Source organism: Terrapene carolina, unplaced genomic scaffold (genome assembly GCF_002925995.2).
Source record: "Terrapene carolina triunguis isolate 2854851 unplaced genomic scaffold, T_m_triunguis-2.0 Scaffold68, whole genome shotgun sequence".
NCBI classification, from domain to species: domain Eukaryota; kingdom Metazoa; phylum Chordata; order Testudines; family Emydidae; genus Terrapene; species Terrapene triunguis.
Genome location: NW_020664419.1, coordinates 51205875 through 51218560, shown reverse-complemented (window position 1 = coordinate 51218560; position 12686 = coordinate 51205875). Strand labels below are relative to the sequence as shown.

The following is a 12686-nucleotide window of genomic DNA, read 5'->3' as shown; positions in this document are numbered from 1 at the left end:
GTCTGTCTGGGGGTGGGGGTGTGGATAAGGGTTGGGGCAGTCAGGGGGCAGGTAGGGGGTAGGGTCCTAGGGGGCCAGTTAGGATGGGGGGGAGGGTCTCAGGAGGGGGCAGTCAGGGAACAAGGAGCAGGGAGGCTTAGGTAGGGGGTGGAGTCCTGGGGGGCAGTTAGGGGCAGGGGTCCCAGGAGGGGGCAGTCAGGGGACAAGGAGCAGGGGGAGGGTTGGAGGTTCTGAGGGGGGCGGGAAGTGGGAGGGAGTGGAAGGGGCAGGGGCGGGGCTAGGGCGGGGCTCCTCCCGTCCTCTTTTTTGCTTGCTGAAATATGGTAACCCTATTTTAAGCAAGGAGACAAGAAAGAGAGTATGGAGGTGGAGAGGTTTGTGGGAGCACTACTAAAGCCCCTCACATCCTCACTGCACAGCTCAGACCCCTCCTTTCCTCCTTACACCCTCCTGCACTGCTCTGACCACCTATTTTCCTTTAGAAACATCAGCATTAAAGGAAGGGTAGACCTGGGGAAGGTGGAGATTTCTAGGTTCCTGCCCTGGTTGGGGAGCAGAGGAGGAAAGGGGAGGCCTGGAGCCCCCTCTCTTGGCCTTAGGAGGAATTGTGTGGGGGTGCTTATAGGGGACCAGAAAGAGCACAGATGGCTTCACTTCCCACCAAGACAACACTGGAGGGGAAGGTGCCCTACTTTCCCTCCTTACAGTCCTGCTCAGTGAGCACTTCCGAGCTTCCAGACAGCAAAGGTCTCTTTGAAGGCAATGAGTTTTCAAAAAACGGTGTTTAAACAATTCCTTGCAATAACGTGGGCCATTATCTTGGGGCGTGCTGGCTCCTCTGTAGCTGTGCCAGAGCACAACTATAAGGCAAAAGGGGCAGAGGCCCTAACGCTGCACTCTCCCAACCTCCACATCTCCTGCACAGCTCCAACACATACACACTCACATTCCCCCTCACTGCTTTGACCCCCCCAATATTCCCTTGCTTTGCCCCCCCCCCCCAAAATTATAAGAATGTTTGAGCAGCTCATATTAGGGCGGCTGTGTATCAGGATCCCCTGAACTAAGTGACATGGGTTTCCTTTGATCACACTCAGTTTCATGGTTTATTACATATTCATTACCCTAACTTCTTCCTAAAGTAGTTTATCTTTCCTCTGTTTAATTAATACTATTTTCTTTGACAACAGTCTGATGTAAACGCAGAAACTGCTCAGGCACAGGACCCTCAATTGCTCTTGGAACGTCAATGTGGCTTTTTCACCTGTGTTTTACATGACCAGTATGACTTTTTCTCTCAGATGTCACAATCACTCATTTCTCTTGCCTATTTTATATTTATATTTTATGCATCACTGCATATTGGATTACTATATTTTGCTCTATCTAGAACAACACCTGATAAATCAAATTATAAATATACAACCTTCTTCCAGTGATTTCTGACTCTATTTTCTCTATCAGTAACGAAGATCATGTCTCTTACTTATTGGAAGGTTTCTGATTTCCTGCTTGTCCGTGTTCATCTTGTTTTAATCCTGCAAGTAGAGCATCTCTGGAGCAGTGCTTATCCTGTTTAGGAAAAGGAAAAAAATGTACCTGAAGACTTTTCAATGAAATTCCACATTTTACTTTACAAAAGAATAGTGAGAAAATATGTACCTGTAAGTGGGTAATGAAGGAAAACCTCTGCCGCTGGAAAGGTTCACAACCTTCCCATAAGCACTGCCCTGGATAGACGTCTTTTCCTCCATGTTCAGTTGCTGCATGATAAAAAACTTGTGATGGTGTTTGAAACCACCTAAAAAGTATAAAAGTAAAAAATGCTGTAATTGCTTTTGCTTGGTTAATGTTAAAGCAGCAATACCACCTTTGATCCAATACTGGCTAACACTTTTGTTCTTATCAACAGACATATGCATTACATACTGAAAATGTATGTAATTTCCATATGTAAATATGACAATTTCCAAGAGTGTGTGTACATGTCCATTATCCCTAAATACCAATAAAGGGCAATTTGATTTGGCTGAATCCAATTATTTAAAATTTTAAGCATTATTTTTCCTCTTGATGCGTTGATCCCAATGGCTTTAACGTGGACTACTTGTTTAAACTCTCTGTACATCCAAACAGACTACCGTACTAAGCTGTCAAGCACCTTGTATTACAGATGTGGTTGTCTTTCATATATTCTCCTTCCTGGATTCTTTCTGACCAGCCAGCACTTGTACTGAGAACATTTAAAACGTGACTAGCAAGCAGAAATATGAAATCATTGATCCCGCAGTCTTCTATGTAATATAACGATATCTGTTAACAATGTTAGAACAATAGGTCAGGGTAAAAACTGTTTTTCAGTAACTCTCCTGTTACAACTTGTTTGTCTGAAACTTGGTTTAGAAGTTTTCAGCATACAATCAATTTTATTTGTTTTATTAAAACAGCTATAAAAATCTTTTGGCTATTTTAAATTATAGGTTTGAAAGTAGATATTGTCCTGCATGTACATTAAATAATAAATGGTAAACAACTGCCATTCACATTATATTAACTCTTTGTTTATAAGCTTTTCAATAGTTCAGTATGCATATCTGCAATCTTGTCAAGCTGACTTATTGCAGTCAATTACAATATTTAAAAGCTTTGCCTGCTGATTCAAATTAGACTGTGCTCAAATAATGGGACACCATCTGGGTTTATCATGCAGACTTATTTAAAAATGGATTGCTGTGAATATTTACCATCAATGAAGATTAACATTGGTTTTAAAATTAACTAAAATATACACATATGCCCCCAAATTAAGTAGTTGTTTAACTTAGGCATGTGAGTAGTGCCAGAGTATAAACTGATTAAATAGTAAAGAGACTCATTGAAGATATGAAGTTATAAGGACTGGGCCCTTTTTAGGATAGAATGAATCTTTGAGGCCTATTAGTTCTCATTCAGTTCCATGATATTTTTTTCCTTAGTCCGATTTTTTAATTTTAGACTACCCCGTATATACTCGTTCATAAGCCGAATATTTTTGGTAAAAAAGTGATGCATCAAAGAGCAGGGGTCGGCTTATAAATGGGTCTACACCAAAATTTGATGATTTTAAACTCTATGGCGGGGTCGGCAACCTATGGCACGCATGCCAAAGGCGGCACGTAAGCTGATTTACTGTGGCACGCTGCTGCCAGCCTGAGGTCCCGGCCACCGGCCCAGCTCAGCCCGCAGCCGGCCTGGATGGACAGAACCCCGGGCCGGCAGCAGGCTGAGTGGGGCCGGCGGATAGAACCCCAGACCGGCAGCGGGTTGAGTGGCTCAGCTCGCCGCCGGCCCCGTCAGCCCGCTGCCAGCCTGGATGGATGGAACCTCGGGCCGGCAGTGGGCTGAGGGGGCCGGCGGCTGGGACCCTGGCTGGCAGGAGCCGGCGGCCGGAACCCCAGACCGGCAGCGGGCTGAGCGGCTCAGCCCGCTGCCAGCCTGGGATCCCAGCTGCCGGTCTGCTCAGCCTGCTGCCAGTCTGGGGTTCCATCCGTCGGCCCCTGTAAATGTAAAATGTATTATTGGCACATGAAACCTTAAATTACCGCAAATAAATGAAGACTTGGCACACCATTTCTGAAAGGTTGCCGAGCCCTGCTCTATGGAATCATTGAATTGAATATCTAATACATTGTTGTTTTGTTTACCTGGAGCGTCTGCAGGCACGGAGCCCCTCAGCTCCCTGTGGCCGCGGTTCGCTGTTCCCAGCCAATGGGAGCTGCGGGAAGTGGCGCGCCTCCCATTGGCTGGGAACGGCGAACCCAGCCACAAGGAGCTGAGGGGCTCCATGCCTGAAGATGCTCCAAGTAAACAAAACGTCCCGACCCACCAGCGGCTTATCCTGATGGGCCAAGAGCCAAAGTTTTCCAACCCCTGAAATATAGGGTCGGCTTATGAAAGGGTCATACCGTTTTTGCTATTTTTACCTATCCATTTTGGGGGGTTGGCTTATAAACAAATGGGCTAATGAACGAGTATATATGAATAAGTTTATACATAAACAAAATGAAATTATAAAAAAAATATTCAAATAGTATTACTGGTCTGAACACAAAAGGGAGGAAATTTGGTGGTATGATAGAAACTACTATTCTTAACATCTTTGTGTAATAGGGATCTCAAAACAGCCTTGTAACATAACTGTTATATATACTTTAACTCAATCATTTTAAGCCATTTTATAAGAGGGAAAATATTAAAACTTGGGCAATGCAACTGATTTGAGATACCACTACTTGCCACAAGGGGGCATTTTAATGTTATCTGCAGGAATTTACACCTGACTCAGAAAAAACAAGCTATAAAAACAATCCACATAATATAAAAAGAGAGACTGATTTATTTCAGTTTTGGAATAAGTAAGCTTTCCATTAAAATAATGTTAGACAAGCTTACCAGAAGGGTTCACAAAGTGCAAATACCACATAGGGATTGTGTTCCTCTTTAACAAAAAATATATATATATATATATTGATCATGATGATGATAGGGTGACCAGATAGCAAGTGTGAAAAATCAGGACAAGGGGTAGGGGGGTAATAGGAGCCCATATAAAAAAAAGCCCCAAATATCGGGACTGTCCCTATGATGATGAATTGTATTGTGGTAGTACCTAAAGGCTCAACTCAGGGACTGGCGGGCTCATTGTTATATGTGTGAACAGCATCTAGTACACAGAAATTTTTCCTGCCTCTAATAATGTAATCTAATATAGCCATAGCTGAAGACTACGTACTGAGCACTGAAACATGTCTTAACTGACAATTAAAGGGACCAAAAAAATGTGTTGCAAAGTAGAGATGGGCCTTTAAAGAATGAACAAAGGGACACTTTGGGGATACTTTAAAGTGGTTGTTTAAGACAGGGGATGCCTGTTGTGTAGGTTTCATTGACGTTCAGTTTTTGCTTCTTATGCAAGATTAAACTGTTAATTAAACATTAATTTTAACTGTTTTTCTAAAATCCAATAGAAAGCAAGAATTTTTTTTAACCGTAGGCATATTCTATTAACATATACAATATGGCAAAGTAAATGTTGCTATTTGCAGTGCTGTAATTAAAGGGTATCCCACTACTTGCACTATAATGTCTAGTATGGTATAGTCTGTTTCATAACATACTTGTAAATGTTCTCCCAGATGAAAACACAGGCATGGCATATATCGGAACAGTGGTGCTGGAACAATTTGTATAGTGGGGGTGCTGTCAGCCACTGAACCAAACTGTAAACCCTGCATATAATGGAAATCACTTCAAGCCGGGGGTGTGCCAGCATCCCTAGTTCCAGCACCTATGCCTGCGAGTTACGTTTTAAGAGGGAATGAGAGGGGCAGGGGAAGAGATTTCATGTAATATAGGGGTACCCATTTATAGGGAACTCTGTTATGGCAAAATTCCACCTATTGTTAAATGTCATGAAAGTCCCAAATTTCTACAATATATTTATACAAACTTTCATTCTCATGCAAAGCTTCACTTTCCTTATAAAAGGCCAAATTCTCATACCCTTTACACATGCTGAAAAGTACCTTACTCTTTCCGCGGCTCTATTAAAATCAATGGAGAGCTATTTTCAGAGTAAAGTGTTACTCAATATGAGTAAGATATGTTGTCTAGAATAGATAAAGAGTGTTTTATTAAATCATGTTAGCTAACACATTTTAATCACCATATTTTAGAATTGCAGTGTAGACAGGAAAGTTATATTTTAATATGTGTCAGTTGAGATGAACTATCACCTCAACCAGATTTTAAAACTCAGTAATGCAGCTAGCTCACATGCTTTAAAAAAACAAAAACAAAATTTAATCTAGATGTACCTAAGAGTAACAGAATCTGCCCAAATTAAATTCCTGAATCCTACAGAGACACTGAATGCAGCTACTCTGTGAAAAACAACAAAGAGTCCTGTAAAAAGCAACAGAGAGTCCTGTGGCACCTTTAAGACTAACAGGTGTATTGGAGCATAAGCTTTCATGGGTGAATATCCACTTCATCAGACGCATGGATTCTCTGTTGCTTTTTACAGATCCAGACTAACACGGCTACCCCTCTGATAAAAGAGTCCTGTGGCACCTTATAGACTAACAGATGTATTGGAGCATAAACTTTCGTGGGTGAAAACCCACTTCGTCAGACGCAATACATCTGTTAGTCTATAAGGTGCCACAGGACTCTTAATTGCTTTTTACAGATCCAGACTAACACGGCTACCCCTCTGATACTTCACTACTCTGTGAAGGTGCTTGAAGCAAATGATTCACTAGTGACTACAGATGAACTGCAGCCTAGCTTACCTGCACTCATCTCAATATCTGCAAACTCATGGACAACATGGCTGATGTTGGATCCAGTGAGTACATATTTGTAGTTAGTATGTAGACCCAACTGTACAGCTGCTAGTCTCCCCACCCCCACACAGGTGCTAGTCTGCCAGAGAGAGAATTTATTTCACCCAGAGAAGTTTTTCTCACTTATAAACTGGGTTCCTTGTGCTAACTCCCTATAATACAGCAATTATCTTCTAGATAGGTGTCAAATTCCACATTCCAAAGGGATTATCATCTTCCCCCTCCCACTCTGCTCTTGCTGAGGGAAGGGGAGAAGAAAAAACTTTGCCACTAAACTGAGGAGAAGATAAAGGAGGAATTTCTGGCTCCTTGTCTTGCTGCAGTTGGCTCATAGCAGGGTGTGACAATACAGACTTTCAGACTCAAACAGCAGATTGCGCCTACAATATGAAGGGATGGAGAGAGCTCCTTCCACCACCATCAAGGTAAAGTGGGAGGCATGGAGGCTCCATATGCAACTACAACTGTGTCATGGGATCTAGTTACAATATGGACATTCCTTGCCATGGCTGAAATGGATTTCATCTCTGTAGTTCGGCCAGAATCTAAATGTATTTAACTATGTCCCCACAGGCTGTAATAGGGTTTGAGACATGGCTATGTTCTGCATATGCTATGTAAATAGAACAATTTTAACTGCTGTGGAGATCCACACTCTAATAGGATCCCCTAACACTACTTTATTTGAAGTGTTGATAAGACCTAAAAGAAATCCTGACTGACTTTTTTGTTGAGGGAGGAAAAGTACTTTACTATAGCAGGGCTCCACTATATTACACCAAATCTAGAACAGAATTAAACTACCGAATAACAACAACATTACTGGCAGGATTTATCTTATTCAGAAATAAAAAAATTATTTAGAATCCTGACTAAAAAGACAGGGTAACGTCTATTCCTTAAACAACATCAATAAAAACAAAGTTGCTGAGAATGGTGTCAACAGAGGAGTTTTGCCTCAACTCTTATTTCCTCATTTCTCTCTTTGTTTAGCTTTTTACCCCTTTGTTAGATTATTATAATGGCCTGACAGGTACTGGAGTTTCTTTAATATATCTCCCTCCCCAATTTAGGTCGCTGTTGTTTTTAATATAAAACAATTCAAAAGCAGCTGCTCATCTCTTTCCCACAGGTGGAAACTAAGCTGCTCACAATTAACAACAGTACTTGCAGACAGCTGAACTTCAAAGGGAAAAGCAACATTTCTGCTGCAGACTGACTGCTTCACAGTACAGTGGGAAGCTTTAAAGATTTAGTCTGTGTCTACACTGCCACTTTCAGTGCTAAAACTTTTGTCGTTCAGGGGTGTGAAAAAACAGTTTTAGCGCTGAAAAGTGCCAGTATAGACAACACTACCATCGCTCGTTCAGGGTGTTGTTGTTTTTTCAATCGCTGGCGTCTACACTGCCCACATCACAGTGCTGCCGTGCTGTAATGTGGGTAATGTAGACATACCTTTATTTTCACTTCAGATGCTAAATCAGAACTCTTTGGGGGCAGGGACAATCATTTATTATGGGGCCCAACCTGATTGTGACCTTCAGGCACTACCACAGCATACATGTTAAACACTACTACCACTAAATAATATTTAAATAGTCCCTGTTTAGTATTGTAAGTTAAACTACAGAGGACTTCTGAAATGTTATTGAGCCCAGCAGCCAAGTTAGTAGGAAGGGAAAGAAACATATTACAATCTTCAGGCTGACAGTCTTATGCAAAAATATTTTTAAGGATTTAATTTTTCAGATATTTTCATTTATGTTCCATGTGAATTAAAGGAACACACCCAAAGAAACAGGTACAAATGATTACACCAAAATTCACCCCTTGTTATATCTTATTGCTTAATTAAATGTCACCAAACACCCCACAAAAAAGAGTGTACTAATATTTGAAGGGGAAAAATTGCTAAGAGAAGTGAATGAGACCAATCAATGGCAAATGATCAATTTACAAGAATCTTCTTGTTCTATACTTGCAATCCAGTAAAACAGCTAAGTTAATACCAGTATTTTTATAATAAACTTCACTTCTAGAAAGTTTTAACTATTGTACTAGACAAAGATGGAACAAACCGCAAAATATTTTTCAAGTATATTAGAAGCAGGAAGCCTGTAGGAGATGTCATATATCTGCTGACTACCAGGTTGCTGAATAATTAAATAAGGAGAATGAAGACATGGCAGAGATGCTAAATGATCACTTTGCATCACTTTTCATTACAGAGGATTTTGAGGAAATACCTACCTAAATGCTTTTCGCATAATGAAGATGAAGATGAGGTACTGTCTGAGACTGAGGTGTCAAAAGAGAAGGTGGAGGAACAAATGGATAAATTACAAGAGCAACATGTCACAAGGACTAGAGACTATTAATCCAAAAGCTCTGAAGGGATTTAGGAATCAAGTGGCTGGACTGCAAACAAATATATACAATTTCTCTTTAAAATAAGCAACTCTAACAGAGGACTGCTGGGTAGCAAATGTTTGTACCCCATCTTTGAAAGAGATGTTAAGAGGTAAACTTGGGAAGTAGAAGCCAGTAAACCTTACTTCAGTATCTGGAAAATACATTGAAACAACAATTAAAAAACAGAATTATAACAACATCTAGATAGAACATTAGGTACCTCACAGTAACTGTGGTTCAGAGATGTATTGTCCATAAAGATGCCACTCTTGGTGCACATGTGCCTCATGCATGCAAGATCAGATACTTTTCAATGAAGTGTCCATTGGGCTGTACCTGTGTCTCAAGTACCCTTTCACTCCCCGTAGCCAAGGGCATGAACAGTGTGTTGGCTACAACCTGTACTTATATTTTTGCCAATAAGAATCCACTAAGAGCAGGACTCTGAGTGGACAACACATCTCAGAGAAAGACAATTACAGTCACTGGTAAGGTGATGGTCACCATCACATTGTCAGGTTCACAATGTTCAAGTTCCAAAAGGCCCATGCTGAGGCTATCAAGATGACCAGACCTACATCCTGTGTCAGTTTCCTCAAGACCCTGGGTAACAGCAGAAAGGCATACATCAGACCAGGAGCCCATTGGATGAGAAATGGATCTGAGAGGGAACATGGGCTTGCTCCTCCCCTGAGATAGAACTGTGGGCACTTGTTGCTGTGACATGTTTCAAATAGGTCCACTAGCAGGAATCTCCACCAGGAATGAGGTTCTGAAGAAGTCTCTACTAGGAGGTCCACAAGTGTGTTTTTCAGGCCAGAGAGGTATAGTGCTATCAGACTAAAGGGATGACAGATGCACCAGTCCCAGAGAAGTACATCTTCCTGGCAGAGGGGATAGGTTCTGGCTCCCCCAGGCCTGTTGATGGAGTGCATTGTTGGAGTGTTGTCTGTCAGCATGTGTATCATCAACCTTGGATGAGAGGCAGGAAAGCCCTGCATTCCAGTCAGACAGCGCTGAGTTCCAGAACATTTATGTGTAGGGTGGACTCCTGTGGAAACCACTTCCCTTAATCTTCAGGTGGTTGAGATGTTCTCACCACTCCTGAAAGGATGCATGCATAATTAGAGTCTTTGTTGATAGAGGCACTGAAAAAGGTGCTGTGCTGAACAGTGTGAGTTGGATTCATCAACCAATCTAATGAGGACGCGTTTCTCGAAGAATTGTGACCGCCTGGTACATACTTTGTCTGTTTGGTAGATACAGTGATTTTAACCACCCTTGCATGGGCCGAAGGTGAAGGTTAGCATACTGGGCCACATACATGAATGCCAACATATGCCCCAAGAGTGAGGTGGGTCCTTACCAGTATGCTGGGATGAGTCTAAAGTTGGTTGAAGAGGATGAACGTAGTCTGAAACCTCCGTTGAGGCAGGTACATTCTTCTGCAACCTAGAATCCAACAGTGACCTGATAAAGTGTGTGCTCTGAGTCTGGGTCGAAGTGGATTTTTCTCTGTTGACCTGAATTCCGAGCATGGCAAAGGTATTTAGTGTCTTTTGAAGTGAGTCAGTCACTTACCGGGGGGGGAGGGGGAGAGAGAGAGGATTTTCCCCATACCAGCTAGTCCCTTCCAGTCCTAGAATCTATGAATCTAAGTAGGGATATGCCTGGATTACTTGTCTTCTCAGACGGGCAGCCACCACAGCTAGGACTCTGTACAGCCTCTGGACGAGGTGCAAGAATGTAAAATGTCCACCAGCCTGTGGTATTTGTAAAGCTTCTGCCACCCTCTGTGCCAGGTCCTGGAACAATTTAAAGTCAGCTGCCATAGATGGTGGAGGGGGCAACACTGTCTGATCTGGTGATGATGACGAGAAGTGGGCTTGAGAAGTAACTTCCTTCTCAACTTCGGCCTCCAGTTCCTCCCTTGCCTGCTCTGGGGGTTCAGAAGCCCTCGAGGTAGCAACTGAAGGAGGGTGCCTCCTCGGCTGCTGGTAGGTCACACTAGAGGGAAGGGGGGCCTGTTGTCTTTCAGCCTGCCAGAGATCTGAGTATGGCCATTGCAATGGGAAGGAACCTGGTGGTTGGTATCATGGCTGACCAAACCAGGGAGGCTGTGGATCAGGAGCACGATATGCCTGATGTCAATAGTGAAACTGGGCAGGTGAGAAGAGCAGCAGGAAACCATGTCCTTTTGCTCACTTTCTGACCCTGACGATGAAAAGGGAAGTTGTTGGCAAGTCAAGGGCTCTGGATTAACCCAGTGCCGGGGCCCTGATACTGAGCAGAGGAAAGTCCGGGGCATCAGACACCAAAAGATCCGTTGCACACCGTAAGTCTGGCGGTGCGGAAGGCATCAGTACTGGTGGTGGTTGTCAGTGCTGAGATGCCTGTACCAATGGTGTTGGAGATGTGGACCTGACAGCAAGTCCCATTGGTGCTTGGCGTACCACAGGCGGTACTGATGTCGATGTTTGTACCAACAGAGCTTTCCCCGGGGTGGATCTTATGTTTTTGGCACCCCAACGGTACCAGTAATTCCTTGTCTGTGCCCATTGGGTCCTTAGGCAACCCGACTTGCTCAGTCAGTCCGGTACCACGCGTGCCAGGGGTACCAGATTTAGACAGCTTCGATGCCATCGGTACCGATGATGCTGAACAAGTCGGAGATCATTTTCAGCTTGATCGGACTTGCTATGGGGACTCACGGACCTTTTCTTAGAGGCCTTATGTGAGTGGCTCACGGGCATATCCCTGGGCTCTCCTCCTTTGAAGTAGACGGTTGTGGTGAGGGCTCCCACTGAGACTCAGGAAGTTGAAGGGCTTACTCCATGATTAGGAGTTTGAGCCTCAGTTCTCTGTCTTTCCTGGATCTGGGTTTCAGTTGTGGACACAAGCTACACTTCTATGGAATGTGTTTCTCTCCCAGGGCGTGAACGCACTGAGAGTGTCCACCAGTCACTGGGATAGATTCCTTTTAACTGAGGCACTTTTTGAAGACAGAAAGCCAAGTATCTTCTGTCCAGGGGGGTCCCCCTTCTCAGGAGGTTGGCGAAAGACAAAGGGTACGTCTTCACTTACATCCGGGTCCGGATGTAAGCAATCGGTTTTCTGAGTTCGATTTATCGCGTCTGGTTAAGACGCGATAAATCGATCCCGGATCGATCCCGGAAGTGCTCGCCGTCGACGCTGGTACTCCAGCTCGGCGAGCGGAGTACGCAGCATCGATGGGGGAGCCTTCCTGCCGCGTCTGGACCGCGGTAAGTTCGGACTAAGGTACTTCGAATTCAGCTACGTTATTAACGTAGCTGAATTTGCGTACCTTAGTCTGAAGTGGGGGGGTTAGTGTAGACCAGGCCAAAGACCTTTACTTTTTTTTGGAGGGGGGGGGGGGGGGGGAGGGGTGCAATGGCCAAAATAAAATGTTAACAAACGTAAAGAAAGACAAGAGGTTACAAGGGAGACTAAAAATTAGCAATTCTAAAAGAGTTAATGATCCACAAATGGACAGTTATAATTCTCTCTAGCCAAGGGTGGTTGAGAAGGAACTGAGGAGGGTTTGCCCATGCACAGTGGCTAGCCTCATGGCACGCGAGGAGCAGCACATGCACGGGTTGAATGGACACTGCTACCAAAGTTCTCTGCTCAGCAGTACAGGGACGCAGACACATCTACAGTGGAGCACCCATAGGGACTCTACTTGAAGAATATCATCCTATAAAAAGATTAAAATTCCATATAAATTCCCTCAGCAGTAATGTAGTTCTTAGTTCTCTTCACCTTATCTCCAAGAATATATAGTGGAAACAGAGTGGTGAAAATGATTAAAGGCATGGAAAGACTTCTGTATGAAGAGAACTGAAAAAGATGGGAACTCTTTAGTTT

At 43.4% G+C, this 12686-nt stretch overlaps 1 protein-coding gene across 1 annotated transcript in view; it reads right to left on the bottom strand.

Moving 5' to 3' along the window:
• The window catches only part of ARID2 (AT-rich interaction domain 2), a 149907-nt gene that overhangs the window by 11794 nt on the left and 125427 nt on the right, over window positions 1–12686 (bottom strand). The window contains exons 17-18 of the mRNA XM_026648766.1: window positions 1663–1801; window positions 1487–1572 (exon numbers count right to left, since the gene is read on the bottom strand). Coding sequence (XP_026504551.1) covers window positions 1487–1572; window positions 1663–1801 — 225 coding nt within the window. The remainder of the gene's footprint in view (window positions 1–1486; window positions 1573–1662; window positions 1802–12686) is intronic.